The following is a 25,958-nucleotide window of genomic DNA, read 5'->3' as shown; positions in this document are numbered from 1 at the left end:
TGCACCAAAAATTGACTTATATGAATACGCTTGATTATATCGGACCCAATTCGATAAAATAGATTTTGGAACATGTTTTAAAACAATATTCGAGGTAAGGCATAATAGAGAACTACATTGTCAACCAAATCGAAGAAAATAAACTGTCGTCCTGGGGAAACGAATTGAAGCTTACAAATTTAATAAATGTGAACTATTAAACGTTGCGAACATCGACTCGCTGTGGACGAATAAATAGACTAATGAACTCGGTACAGTTCCCTCGTCAAATAAAAAAGCGGGATAAAAACTATTCCATAATGAGAGCCGGGAAAAGGCGTTGTCATCTTTATGGGACGGTTTTTTACCATCAATCTCGATCGTCACTGCTTTCCCCTTGCAATCAATTGGTTTTGTCGTGTTGAGATTTGGTGAATTTTACTTTTCTTATCTGAACTTTCCGAACGTCACTCTAGGCCGGTCTATTAGCGTGACATTTTGGGGCATTCAAACTCCTATTAGAAGTATAAGTTGCCTGAAAATTTTGCAGTTTCACATGCTTATAAAAATAGTGTTAAATTTTGGCACTAGCGACACAGCTTAAACGGTTTCTCCTCTACATATAAAACTGTCAAGTTGGTTAGTCTTTTCCTGCCCTAATTAAGCTTCTTTTTTGACTTTTTTTAATATAGATTCATCTGAAATTTCAAGCTCTATAGTACGTTGAGGCCACAATCTATCGATAAGTCTATTGAGATATATTCTCGACGATATTCAATGAATCTTCAAGCAAAACAGACCCTCAATGAAAGTGTAGTGAAATTGAAAAACTACTAAAATGGTTGGATTATTTTTAGATAATCTGTGAGGACAAACTCCTTTTAGCTTTATAATGACAATAACATTTCGAGTATTCGCCGTTATAATGGCGCAACTCAAGTCCAGGTTCAGATTTAAAGGATCCTGCTACAGTAGTTTTCTAAGACAAATATTCAACTTCTTGAAATAAACTTTAACATAATATATTTGTAAATATAATAAAATACAAGGGTCTTGTACTATGTTTACATATTTATTAATATGAAATAATATAATAATAGATATTGGACAACATCACATACATTACTCTGATCCCAATGTAAGTAGCTAAAGCACTCGTGTTATGGAAAATCAGAAATACCGACGGTCCCACAAACACCCAGACACAAGGCAACATAGAAAACTAATGAACTTTTTCTACATCGACCCGGGACCTCGGAGTGGCGTACCCATGAAAATCGGTGTGCACACTACTCGACCACGGAATTCGTCAAAAGTATTATTTTATTATATTAAAAAATAAATAGGGTACTCCACTCCAGGGCCTCCAGAACTCTAAATCCGGCCCTGCTTAAGTCGATTTTGAACATTTCATGTGCAGTCACGTCACAAGTTCGTATGTCTTAGGAATTTATTTTCGTGACAGATTTTCGACAATGACTTTCATTTTAAATCTCGTATAAATATAAATAATACATCTTCATTATTATTATTAGCTTTACGCGAATAATATTATATAAGACTATTTAAGTCTAAATTGTTAATGAACAATGTTAATTTATTTGATTTGATATATATAATTTGACAGTACGTCAGGCTGTGTGAGTGATGTCTTTACCGGATTACAAATAAAACAAACTTATATCTCTGACTATACAATATATACATATTACAAAAGTACCTAAAGTCATAGTAAAGATATTGATCACACACAAAAAACCTAGGAACTATTAGATACCCTAACTTTTTTTTTTCTATGGCTTTGGTTGGCGGACGAGCATATGGACCACCTGATGGTAAGTGATCACCACCGCCCACAGACAAAAGCGCTGTAAGAAATATTAATCATTCCTTCATCACCTATGCGCCACCAACCTTGGGGAACTAAGATGTTATGTCCCTTGTGCCTGTGATTACACTGGCTCACTCACCCTTCTAACCGGAACACAACAATACAGAGTACTGTTATTTGGCGGTAGAATATCTGATGAGTGGGTGGTACCTACCCAGACGGGCTTGCACAAAGCCCTACCATCAACTAAACTAAAAGATAATTAAAGATATAGTGTATAAACTCAAAATGAAAATAATCTTCATTCAAGTAAACTCATAAAAGCACTTTTGAATCGTCGTGTTACAGTGTTGACTTAAATCTTAAGCTATCAACGGTTCGAGAAGTAGATTCTGCTGAGAAGAACCGACAAGAAACTAAGTATAGTATAACAGATAGACATATAACTATAAATGAATTAAATCGATTCCCGAATGGAAAATTCGCGAAACACGTCAAATATATGGGTGTGTTAGTACTCACGCGAACATAATGAAGGCTTTGTTTAATTACTTTACGTAATGTATTGTTGAACTGTGCATATTAATTAAAACTTACGTTAAGCTAAACATTTAATTATATATTTAATATTGTACTCTAGTGAACTGAGGGATACTGGCACCTTGAACATTTTTTCATTTTAATATAGAATATGGAAACCGGGATAGGAAAATTTAATTGCGTACAGAAATCTATAAATACTGAAGGTATTTTTAATATAATATTTTAATTTAGTTTTCAATATTTTCTTAATTAAAATGAACATAGTTGTCAAAAGCTTACGTGATCTACGTCTAATAAATTAAAAAAAAAAAAAACGTGTATATTCATATTGATTTATTTTCGCAGAAAATCAAGGATAGTCTGTTAGGATATAATAGTGCTGAAATAAATATTTATGTTTATTGTTATATTTTATGTTTAGTGTTAATTTTTTCAGATACATTTAAACAAGTCTTAAATGAAATCGATACGGTTTCGTTTCAAAAAACGATTCATAAAAAAACGTAACGATATTAATCATCACAAAAAACGGATTCTAAATCGAAATTCAATTTTATTATTTACAACTAATAAAATAAACTACTTTAAAAGTCACAAACTCCAATGGGAATAATGGCTGGCAAATTAAATATATACTTTTGAAATTAAATATTTATTACTTGGACGGAATCAAAGGTTACTTACACACGTACTAAATACAATTGTTTCGTATTTTATGAACGTTTTATATTGTAAAATATCTTTTTTTTTGTCCTAATTCCCAAACCAAATTTTGACTAATATTAAATCTTTAACAAAGTAATTCGATTATTGTAAGAAATGATTTATACTAATGTTTTCAACGTCTTACATTTATTTATTTTATATAAATAATGTTAAATATCTTCCACAATAAACCCCTTAGCAACAAAAGCCTAAAAGTGATAAAATTTATTCGCACGTCCACCCCAAGGAAGATGGCCGTGGCGCCGATGGATGCAGCCAAAGATGGCGCCCGCATGCGCATCACTTCGCTCGATACATCCACCCTCCGGCAGTCATAAACCATTAATATCACTATACCCGTTAACCCATTGAATATAATATAAAAAATGCAAGCATTAACACTTCCACATAAAGCAAGCACAACACTCAGGCACTGACACTCGTTGATCGATCGAAGACCCAGTATACGCCGCTCCCTTGAAATAACAAGACCTGCGAACAGACAATATTGGCACAACACGGAAAATAAATGATCATTTTATAATGTTCGTCGTCGTTCCGTCGTGATGCAAGTGCAACGAATCAGCCGGCTTGCCCCGACGCAGCAGTAGCATGTACGTACTGCTGTGACAGGACAATATGGCAGAGACGCGCGAGGCGGCGGCGGCGGGCGTCGAGCAGCGTGTGAGGCAGCGCGTGAGGCAGCGTGGCCGATCGCCGCGCCCCGCCGTTCCGCGCACGCGCCAAAACCACCCCAACCCCTCCGACCGCTGACCGACCTCCCCTTCCACGCCCTCAATGAACGCCACCCTCAATCAACTATCGATTTTCTACAAGAAAAAAAATGTGTTTATTCATTATCTGTGCATTTTTTTCGAAAGTTAAACACACTTTTACATCCTGTATCCGATTAGGATAAGACTGAACCTTGTCTATGGTCAATGCCTGGGAATTAGGTTATAGGTCACTGACCCCGTCGCTCTCCGCGCACGTATCACGGAGCGAACTGCGAAATATTCGTGCCGTTGTCATGAGTTTTCGTTGAGTGGATCCCGGTGGAGCGTATTCCATTTCAACTGAAGAGTAATTCACACTACAATCCGGCTGCAAAAGCTACTGATTCACTCCACTTTACTAGTAAAAAAAATTGCACAAGGCCTCGTTTCGTTTTAACGTTTACAGGGTGCCATTCAAAAGGTTAAATTAAAAACGTAATCGTAAATGAGAGAGCTATTAAATTCTTTAGCAAAACAATTTTGCGGCAAGTTTTACCTAAATAGAGCATTTTAACAGTTACATGGCAACAAAGACGCGGAAATACTGAACAATTAATTTTACGTGCCGCCTTTACTACAAAGCTTTTGATACTGTTCGTGTCGGGTTTTAATAAAAGAACTATAGTTAACACATTAACTTTATTGTTGGTGCCAAGTTATTATAACTCCTCAGATAATAATAATATTAACATAAAGCAGTTTACACGTAACAAATACTGGTAAACAATAAAGAAAATTAATAATCTTAATTTGAATGCAATGTTAGGGATTTTTTTATAAAATATGGTTAGATACTAGCCGGTATTTTTTTTGATATAACAATTTGTTGAATTAAGCCCCGTTAGGTACTGTATTTAGAAAATGGTTGGTTTCGCTTACAGGTAATAAAATTGACAAAATGACATTTGACATATTTTATTAATCTGTAATTTTCAAACATACCTGCTGTTCGTAAATAGCAATCAACTTTTGGCTTCTGAATAACGCCTCGTAGGTAATTCTACAATCCGTAATCAAAACGAATTGTTTTATGAATATTAACCGTAATCATTTACAAGCCAAGATTGAACAAAAAGAGATCTTATTATTAAAATAAAATTTAACAAAAAAATCTAAAATGAAAAATGGACGCCATTGATATACATTCTTTGCCGGTATGACATTAACGGTCTTCGGTGAACTGTCTTAATTATTTTTTTACCTTTTGCCTAAACTGTCTGATTTCAATGAATGACGTTTTGTCGGACTTACATTACTGACGTAATCACTACACTTTCTCGTTTCTATATTTTTTTAATTAAAGTAAATAATCAGATTCGTTCGACGTAAATATTATCTAAATTTTAATTAAATTATGTAATTAATTCATCTACTTTTACATTGTAAATATTATCAACAATGTATCTCCCCCGCTTTGAAAGTATTTACGTATTATTATGGACGAATAAGAAAGTATAAAATTCGATGTTAGGATATCGATATTTGGATTTTAAAGATTGTATCTAAACAAAAATACTATTTATCAATTGCAATCCTTTTAACGATATTAAATTACCAAAGTTATAATTTGTAAGATGAGTAAATATTTAATTTTGTGCAAAGTTACAACTAGCCAGTAAGTAACTTAAGTACTTTTCAAGATTATATATTTAAACTGTGGGAAGAATCGTGGAAATGAAAGATCCCCACATTACTTTCTGAAAAGATAAATTGTCCGAGTCAGCACTGATTTATAGTCGGAAAAGAAATTCTTAAAGAAAATATCTTTACCGCGCGGACATCTATCAAGCAAGTTTCTGGCAGGCGATTAGCGGACCTTAGTACTTTTTGCTTTTATGAATTTATAAAAAAAAAAAACTCTTAATACCGAGTAGCAGGTGCAGACCGTTTGTATTTTTTTTTTATAACAACAATTTAAATAAAAAAGTTCAATGTATAATGAGAGTTTAAAAGAAAAACTGAGATTTTATATTTCGTTGCTGTTAGATAAAATCTATTGTCAAGCCACATATTGTTCCCTGTAAAGAATTTCAACGAAAATAAAGTCTAATATTTCAAGACAACCGCGCGTATGTACTAGGAGCTCATAGCGACAAGAGAATTCTTTCCACCCTGTGTAAAAGCGAGAGGGCTTTAAGAACAAGGAGGGGTTCATTTAGTGGATAAAGAGGTCATACGTTTCTTATGTGAAAGTCTCCACGTGTGAAAGAGATAGAAACAGCCCCATCCACCCGGTGAAGATGAAATGCGCAACGGAGGAGGGTAATTTCAGTGGAGCAGCTGGACTACACCGGAATAAGTTTATTTTCAATATAATAATGACGCTTCCCGCCGGCGCTGTATTTCCATTACATGAGCTTTTGAACGGAAGATTATTTTCTCCTTTTGCTGGGCTAATGATATACTAACGCAACTGAATATACATATAAATAGCAAAACAACGATAAAAGATACATTTTGTTTTATAAATTAAGTTAAACTTATATTCCAACTAAAATAGACTGAAATTTATTTTTAGAACAAAAGTACACGTTTCAATTTTATATTTGTTTGAATAAAGTATTGAGAGCATACTTTTGAAACGTTATAAAATGTGAAACATTTTCATGTTTCAAAAGCTAAATAAATATCAGTTCAATTTTTGCATAAATTGTTGAATAAATAATTGAAAACGATACATTTATTCAAATGTAACGTAAAAATAATAAATTCAAATAAATACATAACTGGAAGAAAGTTACTTTCTTTTGTCTTATTATCTGTCAATGACACTTGACAATTAATTCGCGACGCTGTAAGGCACAACATTCAACAATAATTTGAATATAAACGAAATAGTTTTTTTAAAAAATGATCGCTTTTATTGATATGTAAATAAGATTATTATTTTATAACCATATATAAATTTAAAAACCAGAAATATATATACTTTTTTATTTTTTTTAAATACTGGCTTAATTAAAAAGTAAAATGTTACTGGTTTGTTTGTCTTTTACTTTTTTTAAGAAAGCGTTTCCCGCGATTTACAAATTTGCGACGCTTAGTCGCCCGTGACGAGTTACGTAAAGTTTATTGTTTAGTTAGTTTGTGAGTCGTGTTAGTAAGATGATGGTGTATTCCAGCGGTGCGTTGGGCGGGCTGGAGGTAGTAGACGGTGGTCTGGTTGGCGGCGAGCTGGCGGCGCACGTGCTGAGCGCGCAGGCGGCTGCCCACGCCGCTGCAACAGCCGCTCATCAACAGCAACAACAGCAAATTGCTGTGCAACAAATAAGTAAGTTAAACAAAACACATTATCCTCTTAAGGTTTTAAATTATTTCAATCTATAAAGATAAAAGAACTATAAAGTTAAAAACGTAAAAACACTTATTATAGCTTAATAGCATTGTTTTAAAGGAAGTTCTCTCGGCTTTGATTAGTTATTTAGACTTTCTTCAGATCAAATCAAACAATGAAAAGAACATCATTATCATCTATTACTGTATTTGAAACTGAAAATAACAAAATAAAAACTAACAGCATATCAAATATGAATTAATATTGAATTAGTATATTAAACATACTTAATAATAAACATTCCAAATGTTTATATCTACATTTTGATTAGTTAATAAGATATTTAAATTGCTACAAAAGTAGTTTTTAAGTATCTAAGTAATCATTTTATGTTGTTGAAAGACTGTACCTGCACAGCCATTTTAATGGTTATTATGTGGGTTTCATTCATTTAAATTACAAGAAAATTTACATTTACATACAAATAAATTAAATTAAAGTTTTTAATTTATTAATTTAGCAATATGATGATAATTAGACTAAAGATTACACAAAAAGATCACATTTCTAATGCTTAATGTCTCTTACAATACACTATTATAAAGATTGTACAATTTCATGTTCAATAAAAATGTTTCAGTGTAAAGTTAAAACTGCACTCATTCCCTCAATCTATAATTTATATATTACTCATATTACAAATGAGACTTGTTTAGTTTTATATTTCTGTTACAAATACAGTCCTTTTTTTATAAATATATAAGCCTAATGGGCCATCTGTGTGAGCCTGATGCTAAGAGGTACAGTCCATAGACATTGGTGTTGTAAGAAATAAATATTGTATGAATCTTATGGTTGTTCTAAGTGATTTACATTATAACAAAGTCATTGGGAGATATAGAATTATTGTTTCGGACTTTGAACCCACTCAGGGTGGGTTTTGGCAAAGTAAGACACTAAAAAAAGCACACATAAGTAATGTTTACTATGTTTAATTAGAATAATGATGATTATTGTTTGAAATAATAATTACTCCTAAGCCTGCCTGTATTTGCTTGTGGACAAATTATTGTACGTGTTGCTCTGTACCATCCACTTGCTAATCATTCTTTTACCAAATAGTGATATTTTTTATTGCTGTCAGGTTTGTTGATTGTGTGAAACGGCACAAGGGACTTAATATATTAGTTGCCATGATCAAAATTTAAAGGAAAGGTTTATGTATGTAATACTTAGTATTGTTATCATTTCATATATAATCATTTGTAAAAAATACTTTGGTATATTATTTGATACAAGATTATATAGATGATAAAAAAGCATGGAGTTAATGCTTGTTGACTTCCAGGCAGGAGTACATATATAATTGTATTTAACTAACATGACTGTATTTTTAAATGTTGAAAAACCGGTGGTAGCTTTGCTTAATACAGTTTGTAGAATGATGATTCAAAAGTTCTTGTTAAGAGCCTACTTGAAAAAGGTATATTTTGATTTTTGAAATGTTCTGGATTGAAGGGTGAGTGAGCCAGTGTAACTACAGGCACGAGGGACATAACAACATGGTTTCATACACTGCCTGAGTGGTTAATGTCTGAGTGATGGTGAACGCTTAGCATCAGATGGTCCATTTGCCTATGTGCCTTGCTTTATTGTCTAGTTTATTTATGAATTAATAATAATGCAAACCAAAATTTAACCATAGGGATGGTAAACTAAGATGTTATATCCCTTGAGTCTTTATTTACACTAGCTTACCCACAATATGAGGTATTGCTATTTACCGGAAGAATAACTGAGTACTATGCTTTAATTCGCCGAGATTGACTAGCCCATAAGAATATACCTTTAAATTTCCGTTAACAGCAATATCTTCACCCATCACAGAGACATCACCGTCATCCGGTCGCTCGACACCAGTGGCTACCACAGCAGGCACCACGTCACCGTCGCCGAGCAAGCTGTTCGTCGGCGGTCTCAGCTGGCAGACGAGTTCTGAGAAGCTCAGGGAATACTTTGCTATGTTTGGCCCCGTCACCGATGTGCTAATCATGAAGGATCCGGTCACACAGGTAAGGGTCATAGGTGAAATTATTCGATACTTTTTTAATGAATTAAATTATCTAATTTAATATTAAGACATGTTATTGTACAAATGTATGTGATTAGTGTTATTAAGTTAGGTTCAGTGGATTCAATATCTGGTCAAGTCGAATGTGAGGGCAACGTTTTTGTGAAACGTTTCTTATGCTAATTACTATCTATCAAGTGTACTGTGCTGTGTTCATATTTCTAATTATTTTTTGATAATTTTAAATTTACCAAGTGTTTTTTTTTTTACTTTTTAATTAAAATACTTTATTAGTTTAATTTAAAAGTAATGTAATAAAAAATCTTTGTATAATAAAATAATCTAAGAGTAACTTAAATCAATATATATATATTCATTATTAATAACGCGGAAACATTTTTAAGGGGAAGGATATCTGTAAGGAAACATTCATTTGTCATATTTTATGAGTTTTTATTTTATTTTTGTATGTGTTTAAAGCTTAGAGTATTTGAATACTTTTATTAAATAACTTTAGGGTAGTTTAAAGTAAATGCAACTAAATTTATGAGTTATGCTATGTGGAAATAAATATCTGTAAACAAATAATAAAAAAAATTGTAGAATAAACAAAACAACAGTTAATATATGCTGAAGAAACAGGCAACAGTTTCTTAAATTAGGAAAAAAAACATTATAAAATTTTTTTTTTTTTGGAATTTCCAGGTGCAAACGGCCACTTGTGGCCACTGTGTGAATACCGCCCATTGCGCTGTAAGAAATATTAACCATTCCTACAATCGCCAATGTGCCACAAACATTGGGAATTAAAATGAAGTATCTCATGCCTGCAGTTAAACTGGCTCAATCACCTTTTAAACCATAACTCAATATTTAATATTGCTGTTTGCCCGTTGAATATATGTATGTGGATGCTACCTACTCATAGGCTTGCACAAAAAGGCCCTACAAATGAGTGAAAGCAAGATATTATTAGTTGGCAACATTGTATTATAGATTGGATTGGTCAGAAGATCCGAGATGGCCAAGTGATTAGAAGAGCCGAGATGGCCCAGTGGTTAAAACGCATGCATCTTAACAAGCACCACTGAATTTTCATGTGCTTAATTTGTGTTTATAACTCATCTCGTGCTCAGCGGTGAAGGAATGTGTCTAATTTCAATGAAATATTGTCACATGTGAATTCCACCAAGCCGCATTGGAGCAGCGTGGTGGAATATGCTCCAAAACCTTCTCCTTAAAAAGAGAGGAGACCTTAGCCCAGCGGTGGGAAATTTACAGGCTGTTACTGCAAAAAAAAAAAAAAATGGTAGAACTTCAAGCAAGTCAAGCTCTCTCCACATTCTACACTGGCAACACTGTATGGTTGTGTTCTGATTTGAAGGGTCAGTGAACAGAGTAAATAAAGATAGCTATTTATTTAAAGGGCGCTCTCCATATTAAATTATAGCCAGAGGGCATTGATATGTGTGAGTGTCATTCATTCTTACAACATCTTGTTAGCATGAATATCACTCACACGTACTCACACACTCACATGTACGTGTCACGACTGAGAATAAAGACGGCAAAAATTACAAATTATATAACATATATTCGTTAAATTTATTTAATAAAATATTTATTCATTCAACGTCGAGTTAGTGAATAGATCTGTATAATAAATAACATCCTAACTCCTGAGGTTGGTCGTATTCAAAGTAAGGAATGGTTAATATTTCTCACAGGACCAATGTCTATGGCCGGGGGCGTCCTCACGATAAGGCGGCCCATTTGCCAGTGTTTTCTGTATAATTTTACCAAAATGGTACTTTCTTGGGTACATCCAAAATCCTTACTAATATAACGAAGGCGATATTAAATCTCGTCGGTTAAGGTTTATGTTCAGACGTCTAAACTGACTGACCTTATGAAAAATAATAATGAACGAAGCTTTTATCGCGGTGAAGGCGCTCCTTTTATTTTTTTTAATCAATTCCCTAGAATATAAACAAAGTAGCAGTTGATACTAAGTTAAGAATCAGGTGTTTAATGAAACTACTCTAAGCTTTAATCTAGTTGTTTGTTAAAATTAATTAAAAAATAAATAAATTAAGTACTGCTACCTACCAAAGATAATAATATAATTTCTCAGACAGCATAGACTATGAAGCGGAACTAAAGATGGTCAGTGTTTCAGCGCCTGTCGTGGCGGTTAGGTGAATAGAAATAGGACGGATTGGTTTTTTGTACCATAAACAAAATGTTTTTTTTTTTCGTATCTTTTAACGAATTCGGAGATTTATTTTGTACTAAGCGCCAGAATGTTTCTTTTCGATTAAAACGTTAAGGCTCAGCTTAACCGAATTGTTTAAACGTTGATTTTGTAACGGGCGATTAATATTTAAACGTGGTTTAAATTCACCATCGCCTTTTTAGCTCTTATTATTAAGTCGAGACGAAACGTAGCAGTTTTGAACGAAATGGTAATAGGTATTGTCGGAATAAAACCAAATTCCTCTTCACAATTAATAATTTATTCACCCGGAAGTGGTTTCACGATCGAAACTGATACAAAAATAGTTCTTTAGTCGATCCATCTTGCCGATTAAAATAGGAATGCCAAATTATATTCACTCTTAATATTAAACGTTTACAAGCCTCCAGCTGTAGCAATATCCGATTTTGATCTATTCTAAAGTACATATTTGTTTAGTCAAAACCGGATGTAGACAATACTGCAATTAAATTAATTCTGCTACATAATAAATATGCCTACAGTATGGTGTGACTAAATAATGTTAATCTACAATATTAATAATGACCTTTAAGCTTATGATAACTTTTTATGGGAGGATAAACCGCTTCGTTACGCAACGCGTTACGGCCCCAGTCTGTCTGGTTTCGAATAATACAATCAAGGAAGGGGACAACCTTCGGCTTATTTTAAGAACATGTGTATTTATATATTATATGCGCGTAAATCGCGATGCAACATTTTCGGTTTATAAATCAGTCCGGGACGAGACGTGGTGCTGAACAGACCTATGACAATACTTTCGCTCGTGTCTAATATTTAGGCAATTGTGAATAAAAGTAATATTTAAACAACTTTTATATTTAAACGGTTAATTAAATAATGGTGAACACGGCCCTAAATGGCTAACCCCTGCGTGAGATATTAGATCTTTTTATTTTTTTTTATCACACAATATGAAATCTATAATAATGTTCCATATTTGAATTTTTGAAGGATCAAATGTGACCTTGCCACTTGAATATAACAAATTAAAGGTAAAATGTCAGAGAATTATGTATAAAAAAAATGATTTTTGTTTATGGTACTGTAGACGAGTAAAACTAGTTGGGCTATGGTTGAGATGATGTATTTAGGTACACTAAAACATATTTAAATATGATAAAAGCATGCTAGACTCACTAACATTCTAGAAATTGTTAGGCATAGACTAAAACTTTCCGACTCTTGGCCTCTATCTATCTAAGTTTTGAAAACTGTGTAGAATCCCGTCTCGGAGGTTGGTGTTGCCATGTGAGAAATATTCAATTGTCGATATGAATATGTCATTACATTAAAATTGTAGTAATCGATGAATTTTGATTTTATTTAATTTTTTTATTGTTCTTCATTTTAAAATACATACTCTTTAGTTGAACGCAATTAATATTGTATCAAACATTGAATCAAAAGTTATTTAATTTGTTTTATTTAATTATTAAATTTGCATGCAGCAACACTAACTATTATATTTTATAATAAATAAAAGTACATCACTCATTAGAAATATAGCTAAATTTGCCGGTTGTATTTTATGAAACAGTTTAGATATAAAAAAAAAAGTATTCTTAGTATAGCAACACTCGGGTTAACATTGACATATTTCTAAATTAGTAGAAATCTCACAAGGGTGATTGCTCGGTAGGATTTTTAGAAAAATTGTGCTAGCATAGAACTTGAGTACATATATATATCTATATATATATCACGAATTTGGGTTGTCATACGAAAAAATTACCATAATGTATGGTAGAATTATTTTTGTGAATTTTATAAAGATATTGTAAATCCTGTAATAGTTTTGATAACGTATTTCATATTATATACACGACCACTAGTAAGATATAGATAATAAAAAAACACGCATGAACGTAATTTTTTTACCCGTATATTTCCCTGAATTTGAGTCAGAGTTAACAAGTAATGTAGGTTTTGTAGGTATCTGTTAATATTTAGAACCTTTTAACAGTATATTTTTGAGTTTCCCCTTTGTCGATGTCATCAAAAAATGTCGCTATGAGTGTATCAATGAATTTATGATGACTAAGGTCCTCTTTAGTATTTAATGTGAAATTTGTTTAGTTTCACGGCTAAGCGTATATCGGATGTGAATGTTTTTTATTGACATCGACAAATTTCCTCGAAAATCTCATGGAGGACATAATATTGAGCTCACGCCGCGCGCAGCGCTCGCGCGGCTTCGGCTTCATCACGTTTCAGGAGGCCTCCTCCGTCGATAAGGTCCTCGCCGTGCCGGTGCACACGCTGGACGGCAAACGCATCGACCCGAAGCACGCGACTCCCAAATCGGCCCCCAAGCCCGCAAAAACCAAAAAGATATTCGTCGGGGGCGTCGGCCAGGACACCTCCGCCGACGAGGTCCGCGCCTACTTCTCGCAGTTCGGGCTCGTCGAGGACGCCGTGATGCTGATGGACCAGCAGACGAAGCGCCACCGCGGCTTCGGCTTCGTGACGTTCCACTCGGAGGAGGCCGTCGAGCGCGTGTGCGACATCCACTTCCACACGATCAAGAACAAGAAGGTGGAGTGCAAGCGCGCGCAGCCCAAGGAGGCCGTGGCGGCCGCGCCGCTGGCGCTGGGCAAGCGGCTCGTGCTGCGGCCCGGGCGCGGCCTGGTGTACGCGGGCGGCGTGGGCGGCGTGCCGGCCGTGGGCGCGCACGCCTACCGCTACGCGCCCTACGCGCTGCCGGCCGCCGCGTCCACCGCGCTCGTGGCGCCGCCCGCGCCCGCGCCCGCGCCCGCGCTGCCGCAGTTCGGCGCCGCCTACTCGCTGGCCGGCGTCGACATGTCCTCGTTCCAGGGCGTCGACTGGAGCGCCATGTACGGCGTGCCCATGTACATATAAGCGCCCGCGGCCCTTTCGTTTTCCGAACAGTTCCTACGCTTCATTTCGGATTTGGCGTCGTCTTGCCGCGTCGCGAGGTCCGCGTCCGCGAGCCGCGCGTCCGCCGCCGGCGCGACGCTCGGCCCGACGCGGGACCCGAAGCGAAGAATACGCATTTTTTTTAAAGTTAAATATAAGGCGAAGATCTCAAATAATTTAGTTTGAAATTTGAGGAAAAAGAAACTGATTTTTTTCTTATTATATTTTGTCTTGGATTTTGTAATAGTTTGTAGCATAGGTAGTGCACGATCGTTGGCAATATGATGAATAATAATTATTTATACTTTGTGAGGAGTGTACGCGATGAATCTCATTACAGCTATGTATCTTGTAACCTCTCGGAGCCGCGCCCGGCGCGTCCGGCGCCGTGTGACGTGCGTCTCGGTCCGTGGCGACATCTTCCCTCGTACGTAAACCTCGAATCAGTATTAGATTTTCGTGCCATTTATGAGAATTGTGCCAAAACGACGTACCGAATATCGTACCGCGCCTAATCAGTCGGCGGTTTACGATTACTAAGAAATCTATTTAAACCGGTGACATTTTTCGGCTAAATTATTCAAAAGACATTTCCCGAACGTAGCAATGACGTCGCTGACGTCACGCAAACGTCAATGTGTCCGTATGTCACACGCACGTCACGCGGCGCCAGCGGCAGCTCACTCATACATATCTAACTCGTAAAGCAATCATTACATGGCATTGTATGTATGATTTAAGTAGTTATTACACCCTTGATTGCAGTGGATTTTGATGTGTGCTTTGTAAATTTCCTTTCTTTTACGAATATGCTTAATCTGTATACTATTTTCTTAGACGTATATATGATGATTTCCAGATTGAGCTACGCTGTTGCTCCCTCAATGCGAGTGTTGATTTCTCTTCTCTGAACTAACTTTTTCTATCTTGAAGAGCTTCATTGTGGTATCGCTTTTAAAATTTCAATCAGATTTTTAATAAAATTTCTCGTGTCTCGGAGCCCTGAATGAATTATTTCGTTGCCTGCAGGTAATTACCTACTTACCGTACACCGTATAGGTTAATCCCCTATACGGTGTACGGTAGTACATTAAATAAAAGTTTTTTTTTGTCATCTAAAATTTAACAATTATTCCTTTATATATTTTCCCTGATCTATTTTTGTTGCATATATCGAAATATATAAGTAAATAAACACGAAAATATTAAGGTTTAGTTTATACAGATGTAGATTTCAACACTCACTCATTTTTTTTCTCTTTATCACGTTATACGTTAAACTAGAATCGAAAAACAAAGCCTAAAACTGAGAGGCTTCACACAGGTATATATCGAAACCACTGCGATTTGCGGAAGAGCCCACTAATATCTGTCAAGTTCAAGCAATAATAGATCTTATGTAAAAGTTGTGACGGAGGAAAATCGTTTGTCTTGATAGATTAACCATCAAATGCACGTTTTGGGCGTGCACTAAAACACTTGGAATTAATTATCATTGGTTTCGCAACATTACTCTTAACGATTTTCTAGAAAATCTCATGGAAAAAATTTATGTCGAGGATAAATCGATTTTATGAGTGAAAATTGTTTTATTAAAGCTCTGTACCGAGAAAATGCTGAAATGAAAATGGTTACGCGAAAGCAAAATTAAAAATGATATTTCTGGCAGCTACGACGCGTAAAACGTTCATTTCGATGGTTCCACGGCGCCGTTTATGGGTGATTTTAGAGAGTACGTTAATTAATTAGTTTAGCAAGTTATAAGGGAATGCGAACTAACACCCAGAGTGTACCGTGACAATAAGCTAAGTATTAAGCCGCTGTAGTGGCCGCTTGTCTATGCCTGGATATTAATTAAATTTAAAAACTGAACGTTCTATTATATCTATGTGGTTCACTTAATTGTAATTATCTGAAAAGTTTGCCCAACGTCGGGCGCCACTTTTATAAATGCTCTATACAGCCTGTGAATAAAGGCTTTCGGTATTACTAGGTAGGTATATTCTCTTTTGTTTGAAAGTAGGTGCAGGAAAAGTGACCCAGATTGTCGTTGCAGCGGCATTGATGTGCTTTTATCCTAATACGCCGTACTTTGCATCGCGAAGAAAATGTTTTTCTTTGACTATTTAAAAATGTCCCACATCGGGCGCCAAATTCAACTATTTTTTTTTTTTGACATTGTATGCTCAGTGAATTTATTGGCTTACATATCCCAGTGAATTAATTATATTAATTTTTCAATCGAGAGTTCTTGATTTTTTTTAATTATTCAGAACGACAAAAACTAGAGTGTGTTGCTTTACAGTATGTAAAACTTTTTTTTCTTTTGACGGTTCACGTTTACAAAGTACTTAATTTGAAATAACTGTAGGTTAGGAATTTATAAAGCAATACTCGAATCTTAAACACTGTGATTAGAAAAAGTATTATATTAATTATTATATTAAAAGACGATTGATGGTTGTGTTCGTGCAATTCCTAGTTTTTAAGTCTAAATTTTCGGGACTTGGTCCCCGCAGTATTGTATGCACTTCCGAGTACTTAAAAGGTTAACGAAATTGACAAAGGTCATGTCTATAGCTCGTATCCATCAATGGATATCAATTTAGCAGGTAATAATTAAAGCAATAATAATCGTAGTTTTTTTGTTATCTAGCAATTATTTACACATACACAATACAAGTATATTCAAGTACGAGTTATAGACAAGATAATCGTCAACTAAACTTAGTGACATGTACTTGCCATTGCCAGGCAAAGACAAGCGGCGGAGTAGAGCTATGCATGCGGTAGCTTGGTCGACCACATTCCCTCGCCGGTCGACTCACTTATAGAAATATTGGCTTGTAGAATGTTTTAGAAGGTTATATTTTAGTTTTTTTTTTTCACTTTTTTTTTTTAATCAGCGGCAACGCTTTTTTTCTTTATTATTATGACAAACAAGGATGACTATAATGTCCTAAGAGTAAGAATCTCAATTTGTTTTATTATGTTTTTTTTTCAAGATTATCATTCTATAAGCCAAAATTTTTCGAATGCTATTTCACATGTATACACATCCCTTATTATTATAGCAGTATTCTTTATATTATAAGTAGGCTAGAACCTTCTGAGATTGCTTGCGATTGCTGCATTTTGAGTGTCTATAAATATTTACCGTCTAAAGTATTGACGATTTATTTTTACAATTGACAATCGTATTTTTTTTTTACATTAAATTGATTTTAAGATGACACTCGAAGATGCGGAGACCGCTTCGCCCATTGATAACACCTTTTGTATATTAGCATTTTTCCCCTGAAAATTTCAGTATTAGATGGTTGATATAATATTATTGTGATGTCTTATATTTCACTAGTAACCCCTCCGCAGGCGGCCGCTCGATATCTTGCCAAAGTATTGATAGAAGCGGAACCGTCTCTAGAAATATGTACTTAATTTTTTATATCCATATGTATATTTAACGAAACCTCGACAACCGAACAGTTGTTGGGATTTCATACGCTAACAAATATTTATATTTTTTTTCTTTTTTAAAACACTTGTATTAGTTTGGTAACAGGGCTAGTGAGTGAGATGAGAGAGTCGCTCGCTGGCTTTTAGAAGTAGTTTTGTATTTAGTGGTCTTAGTGTTTTGCCCGTACATAACTTGTATGTAATGGAGCACCTAGATACCCAATGTGTCATTACATGAATAATATTAGAAAATGTGTGTTTTATTTCATAGTACCGAGGGAAGGTTTGTGCTGGGTTACTATTTCACGGAATCCTTAGTTTAGTTTGCACGTTGAGTTTACCTTGTGTTTACGTAGAGTTAATTTTTTAATAAAACGATGTCCCAATTCGGGCGCCAAAACTTCGAATGGAGTGGGGGGAGTATCCACAGGTCATCGCGATGGTAAGTCGGCTTAGATAGAACTCATCGAGGCATGTGAACTCATCGAATAGTAGCAAAAGCGTCTTTGTGACTAACAAATCTCAATTTCCGATCTCCTAAGGCATGGTTGGCATGGTATATTCATACGTAAATACAAACATATATCTTCCAAATTCACTGTCAATTCTTTCAACGGGCGTTTGCCACACGTTGGTTGTGAAACGTGCTATTACGATATTTTTCTTAAAGCCAAATTGTATATTGGATTTGAGAGAAATATTAGGACCTAGACACGTAGTGTAGACCTTATAGTGACGCTTCGCTTAATAACTACAGTCTTCCTGATTTGCCAAAAATAGGCCAAAGTTTGCATTTTTTGCTCAAATTAACAATTCTCGATGCTAAAAATGATCGCAGCCTTGATGTTTGAATCAGAAACGTTGTATAGATATTGTGATTAAAGTCATTTTGCGAAACAAAATGGCCGTTGGCTGCGATGGATCCCTGGCAGGAAGATCTAAAGTAGATTGTTTTGCCAAGAAAAGCCCGCATACGCCAGAGTAGTATAAGGATAAGACAATAATAAAGGGAGACGTTGCCAACTACGACGCTATAATCTAATTTATTGCCATAGACGAAAATTACATTCCTGTCTAGTCATTTTAAATAGGTTTTTTTTTTTATAATTCGAACGTTGTTGGTTATTTGGAAAGATATCCACTAAAAGTCTAATCTTGCTCAACTTATCTTGCCTAGTTGTAGTTTGTTCTATTTTATCTACGAAAGCTTCGCAGTAGTCATGTGCCATACACCATACATGCCATAGCACAGCAACGGTAACGTTACGATAGTGATGTACCACATTGCTTCACGCGATTCCAGGTTTACTGGACCAATGTAAACAGAAGTAAAAATATATTCTTAATTATTAATAAGGTTATAATATATACATGGATTAATATACAACTTTTGGATTGGTATAATATAAAGTATGTTATGAAAAAAAAAATTAAAATTATGTTGTGTGTTTTAAATGTACGGCAGATGCTAGAGTAGTTATGTAGTGTAGTGATTTTGAAAATTTACATATATAATATTAAACATAAGTAACTAATCGAAAGCAATAACATTATTATTATATTAATACAGCACGCGCGCGCTGCGGCTATACGACACGTGTATGATAAAATATCTAATTAAAAAAAAATTGCACCTCTTTCGAACGCTCAATTCAACATGGCGGACACGGCAGCGCGCGCTATACATGTTAGATTATTATTATACACACAAGCATACAAAATATTACAATATTTTTGTATAATAGGATTGGTGTAATCAGTAGCGAGTTGGTATTTGTATTTTAAAGTTAATAATCGTGATAATTATTCGAACACTTGTTGATAAGTGAAATATGTGATTTAATATGTTTAAAAACGTAGAGCGTGGGATACGCCGCTTGGGGCGTGCGGTCATGTTCTCGTAATAAGACGTGCGCGCACTGTGGTAATACCGAATGAAAACCCCACTATAAGCACCCTTGAATGGGTTTTCTATTTTTTAAGCATATATTGTTACCTACAATGCGCGTTAAATCTCAAACATGGCGGCAAATATAGACTTGAAATAATGCTATTGTGTGTTTACATCGCAAAACGATACGACGCGATTTAATTAAAATAAGTTTTTAGATTGTTGCGATGACGATCAGTTTTAAAACTACTTTGTAACTTAAGTAAACGTGTTCTAAAGGCTAAAGTTAGTATCATAATGTCAAGACGGAGATGTCGTGGTTTATCGCGATAATCGCACTTTAGTTAAGTACCTGTATAGCGCATCGCAACTATCGCAAAACTTAAATTTGTACCCTAACTAGAGGCTGTATTTACATTCCTTTTATGTATATTATTTGGTTGATTGCATTTTACGGTAGTACCTATTTAAAACAATAGTTTACCATAGACAACGTAGATATGGGCTGTTTTTTTATATCCACAAAATGCTAATAGGCAAACATTGTGCAATATATATATAATCGATTTTTTTTAATTGTATAATCTGATAAGGATGCCCGTAGTTTGGGATGAATTGGGGTCTGTAGATGAGAGTAGAGTTTTCGTTTTTTTTTTTTATATACATCAAAATTATTTCCAGGCATAGACAATTTTATTCTTTTTAGACATCATACTGAAGCATGTTAGTAAAAACGTACAAATATCCTTTATTTGTTACAAGAACACTAATATTATTCCAACTTTGGACAAGTAAACAGTGATATCTACTAGAATGAGACTGTCTATGCGCTTGAAAACACATTTAATATTAGCTTCGTTTGCAGAGTAATTAAGTTAACTGAATGTTATGTAACAGGTATCCGATACAATCCATATATGTAGATCTGTATGTATTTTGGTACTGCGCCTTTTTTGTCTGGAAAGCAGCGTTTGAAAAGACGACGCTATCAAAAAAGACGTAATAGTCTATAGACATCCGGGCCGTCTAGAGGCCCTAGCTAGACGCAGTAGAATGCGTTAGCGCCGGCCGCGCGCCTCCTTCAACGCCTTTAAATACCTATGGTTCATCTTCACTTAGTCGAATATTAGAAATAAATGGTAAAAAAACACAGCTGATCTTTCATTTATCGCTTTATCGTACCCTACATTTCGATTAGTTATCAAATATTTTTACGATTCGATGTAGATTAGACAGAGCTTCAGGTCCCATGTTGGGCGCCAGTTTTTTTTTAATTTACTTAATTAGTTAGATCTAATGAACCCCAGTTTTGGTAGACACTAGTTTATCAATGGATAGTTTGGATATTTCTACCCTTGGATATAGATGCATGAACGAAGTTAACCGAAGCAGTTTAGCGGTGAAGTGTGCATGAGTCGGGTGTCTTCGAAATCAAGAAAACGCGGCATCTGGAAGACACGAAGAATTCATAACAGAATTTAGGCGTGGGACAATACTGACTTTCTTACAATATACAATTGGATTTGAAATATTTATCGTGAAATTTCACAAAATTCTCGGATCGATGAATATGGCGCCTTTTTCTCCAATACGATTTCATAATGGCCCTCGAGTTCGTCACGATGTTTTAAAGCTAAATTACCAAGAGACGCTCCCTGTGATCATCACTCAAGGTATATGTACATAGAATCAGTATTGTCTTCCATGAACACTGCTGTTATTTGCTTAGATTTTATTTTTAGTATCCTTTCTAGTAAAGTGCATCCCAGTATATAGTGAAGTAGATAATATAGACGAAAGTTGGTTTTGGGTGCTGGGTTTTTAAAATTTAAAATACGTAGTTGAATGGATTAGACAAGTTTTTCATTTATAACATAATATAAAATGTGATGATATACAAAGTAATTGGAGATGCTTATGAAGAATTTATTTTTCAAATCTCGTAGAAAAACTTAGCGTAGTATAGATTTGAAATAAAAAGCATATCATCCTCGTAAACATTGAAGACACAATCGCATTGTGCCTTAATATTAGGTTTTCATTTAATATATTTGTTTTAATGAAAATGCTAGCATCGTTTTAGAACGTAGTAACGGACCAATATTAGTTTGGAAAAAAGACAATATTTTTTGTACGTTTTTTATTTGACCCGTTATATCTTGGTATGATATCGAAGTCTAAGAAACGAACTAGTTCTCATCGGTAGCGTTAGTTGTCTAACAAGTAAACGAAAATTATAGATCTTCTGTAGAAGTACAAAGTATGAAATAAGTGTTTTTGTAAACTTTGTAACATCTCATGTCTTCCTCGACAAATGATAGACTGATAATTAGTCATCTTAATGTTATCATTTTAATCAAAATCCCGATTCGCTGGGATGCACTAGATTTCGTTTACCACAAACTGTAAGGGCACTTGTTCAGATGATAATTTGTTTTATTGTCTATGGACCATTTTAAATTGTCGAAACGAATTTTTGTCTGAAAAAGTGCTTTTTCATTAAAGAGATTTATAGTATGTTCTTCCGACGTAGCATAAAATGTGTTCAGTAGACATATACCCTGTTGAACAATTAATAAAAAGCAGTGCCTCGGTGTGTGACAATACCTTTAAATCACACTAATTTTCAAATGCATTTATATTTCTATACCCAGTACTATTTCCAATTTAGGAATTTCGATTGAATTGTTTCATTTATAAAACCAATGATTTGTGAAATAAAATTAATTTTAAACGCTTGTTATATAGTCTAGTCAAGAAATTATTGTTATTTGAAATTTGTTTGGTAAATTTAGTTTAGTTGGTAATTAATTTACTCTTTGCGCGATTCCTTTACAGTTTTTGACGTACATATATATTTTCATTGGATTCGCGTAAATATAAGAACATTTTAGTTAGATTTGAATGTAAATATAATAGTAATAAGATGTTATTTAAATTAATGTGTGTATTTTAATGTACCTTCGTAGGGTTTAGATTTAATCTTTCTCTTATTTCGTCGTGAAAATTTGATAATAGTGGTTCTATAAGTAGATCTTCAACGAATACTAAATCGTTTGTTAGCGAACCTGACCTTATCATTATTAATCAATGAACGAATATATTATCTGTGAAATGAACTGTCAAAAAGTATAGATAATAAATAATCCAATATAACTGTAAATTTAAAACGACGGTTTTGAGGGTCATGTTCGCTAACAGGCGCCATGTTGGTAACTGAATTGAAATTACAAAAGTGCTCTACGAATTTGTATAACATAAGCTCATTATAATCGAAATTATCGTATTTACATCTTTAGCAGTAGTTTGAATTTGTAATTCATAATTTACCTGGAATGTATAGATTTTTTACGACATAAAAAACATTTTATTATATGGCAACACAGTTCTATACATTTTTTCTATATAAAATTATATAGTTATTTATCTCCAAATAATCTTCGTGTTAGTTTATAAATCTTTAATAAAATTATCTTAACGAAATCGGCGTTTGAATTTTTAAGGAGTTTTAAACTGTGTTGCCGTTAAAAAAATCATGTGATTTGATCATTTAACACAACGATAAACGATAATTTTGGCCTAATATCATTTTCGTAAAATCAGCACTACGTGTCTAGGTCAATTCATTGTTAAAAAGTTACAGTTTCTTAAATCCTCATTCATGTTTTAAAACGATGGCAGTCGATTGCACTTATTACAAAAATGATCATTTCACATGAAAGTTATTCTAGTCGAGGGTAGTTTTTTATTGTGAAAAAGATTGGATGTATTGAGAATTAGCTTTGATAATTATTTATCTACGGCGCAGGAAAGCGCGACGCTGCGACAGACCTATCGGTTTCAAATAAATGGTTTCGATTTCAACTTACGTTTTATTTACCACCTTACACCATATTTATGTTTTCTTTTTGTTTAATGGAAAAAAAAAACGGCCAAGTGCGAGTAGGTTTCGCGCACGAAGAGTTTCGTACTGTTATCTATAAAAACGGAAAAGTAATTGACTATCCTATGGAAACCTCGTGAAATAAATAATAGCAAGAGAATACATCATCTGTGAAGATCTAGGAGATTGAAATATTACAATGTTAAACTTGGTTTAACTCAATTGTCAACGATTCTACCTTAAAGCATAAAAAAGTACGAATAAATTAAAAAAATATGAGAAAAATAGCGATTTTAATATTAAGAACTAACATTTTTATTCCATGAGTTCACACACCTTGAATTAAAATTATTTATACAACAGTTCTGTGACGCGTAGGTTTTTTTATTCCTAGTAATCCATTGCTAGGAATAAAAAAACTAACTAACTGTAATTCCAAATTACATTGTGGTGGAGCTGGTAGTTTTCTAAAAATATAAATAGACATTTCCCTTGCCGAGTATTATTTATTAATTTATTTTGGAATTCTGATTAAATGTATATCTACAATACACTGTCAAGCCCACTAACGGTGCACCTAATTCGCAGAAATAAAGTTTTACACAGAATTTTAAAGTACCGTTCAAACAGTCAAATATTTACGGAAAATACATTGAACCAAACTAAAAATTATAAGAAATATACTAGCGTTAGTTAAGTTTAGCTTAATAAAGAGGGAACGAATTAATCAATAGTTCTATTTTTTATTGTATGATATAAATTACGCTCAAATGAACGTTGACGCCTGTTCTAATTTACGAGCAACGACACCCAGCGGCGACGATCGAAACGAGCATCCAACCATCACGCTACAAGAGATTACTCAGTCTCATCGAAATGTTTTTCGAATTGAATAAATGTGACTAGTATTTAATCAATTATTGATAATATTGTAATACGTTGCGTAAATCTTAAATGCTAGTAATACTACTGTCATCGTAAGTTGAATTTTTTGATACCTACACATTCATTCATTCATTATTGGGCCAAGGTATCCGTTTCTAAAATAAAATTCCGCAGACATTTTTAACTTTGCCGTTTCATAGATTCAAATAATTTTGTAATAAATACATTGGTAAAGAAAGCATATTATTCGATACAAGATTATATAGATGATAAAAAAGCGTGGAGTTAATGCTCGTTGACTTCCAGGCAGGAGACATAATATAAATATATAATTGTATTTAACTAACATGACTGTATTTTTAGATGTTGAAAAAGAGTAACTACTGAGTTTCTTGCCGATTCTTCTCGATAGAATCTATATTCCGAAACGGTGGTAGCGTTACTTAAAATAGTTTGTTAAAAGTGCTTGTAAAAGCCTACTTGAATAAAGTATATTTTTAATTTGATTTACATACACTTACTTTTGCAAGAAACGAATAATATTATTCTAGTATATTTAAAACTACACCCATGGCTATAATTGCCGTTAGAAAATTTAATCAATCCTTATTTATTTATTACTTAAATCGCCAATGCCTACCAACCTTGAGAACTAAGATGTTATGTCCCTTGTTACTGCAGTTATTCTGGCTCACTCACACTTAACACGATAATTTTAGGTATTACTGCTTGGCGGTAGAGTATGTGACGAGTTGGGCTGTACCTACCCATAAACGAAAGTATCGATGTACATCATTCGAGAAACTCCTAGCTTTATATTTCGAATGATTTAAATAAATATGAATACTTTTAAAAAACCTTAATTCGTCAACAAAATCTGTCCTAATATTTTAAATATGAAAAGGAAAAGAATCGATGATCACTTAGTATATAATATAAGCCAATCTTAATTAAATAGTTTTTGGGTGTGATGCTTAATGGTGCCAATGAGTTAGGCGCAATCGAAGCCAAAGTCTTGGTCATAGTTTTAAATTAGATCTAATTGTCATTAAAACTCTTGACAAATGAAAAAGTATAACGAATATCATTAATTAAATTACAAAATATAATATAGAAGTATTCTATTCTTATTGACAAATCGGTTCCTTCTAAAGATATTTGAGATGTCTGTGGTTATCTGTTAGTAAATATTTATAAGACCTAAATCTGACAGATTTTCTTCTAACGTGCCTTCTCTCAATTAAGTATTTAAACACTTGGAACAGCCTGCCTTTTTTATACTGTTAGAAATACTTATTTAAGTAGTTACATTTATATTATAATTATATATTTAATAAACTCATATTTCGTGATCGTATCCAATTTCATAAAAATGTAATCCATTTTAGAACGTCAATCGTATGGCTTCAAAAAATTATACAAGATGTTTTCCCGCGCAAAATAATTATTAAAAAAAACAAAAGAGAGTCGCGCATGGAATGACAAGTGGAGATTTTTGTTTATTGG

General features: G+C 34.0%; 1 protein-coding gene across 2 annotated transcripts in view; it reads left to right on the top strand.

Annotated features, from left to right (window-relative positions):
• The window catches only part of LOC125074811 (RNA-binding protein Musashi homolog 2), a 126,462-nt gene extending 105,626 nt beyond the window's left edge, over window positions 1-20,836 (top strand). The window contains exons 3-5 of one of the 2 annotated variants that reach the window (XM_047686239.1): window positions 6,957-7,105; window positions 8,996-9,180; window positions 13,642-20,836. In XM_047686239.1, coding sequence (XP_047542195.1) covers window positions 6,957-7,105; window positions 8,996-9,180; window positions 13,642-14,319 — 1,012 coding nt within the window. In that variant the 3' untranslated portion in view covers window positions 14,320-20,836. Of the gene's footprint in view, window positions 1-6,956; window positions 7,106-8,974; window positions 9,181-13,641 lie in introns of both variants that reach the window. The other variant, XM_047686238.1, reaches the window with a different exon arrangement.
• The last annotated feature ends 5,122 nt before the right edge of the window (window positions 20,837-25,958 follow it).

Source organism: Vanessa atalanta, chromosome 28 (assembly GCF_905147765.1).
Source record: "Vanessa atalanta chromosome 28, ilVanAtal1.2, whole genome shotgun sequence".
In the NCBI taxonomy this organism is placed as follows: Eukaryota; Metazoa; Arthropoda; class Insecta; order Lepidoptera; family Nymphalidae; genus Vanessa; species Vanessa atalanta.
The sequence above is the reverse complement of the archived record's forward strand: the minus strand, read 5'-3'. Positions and strand labels throughout refer to the sequence as shown.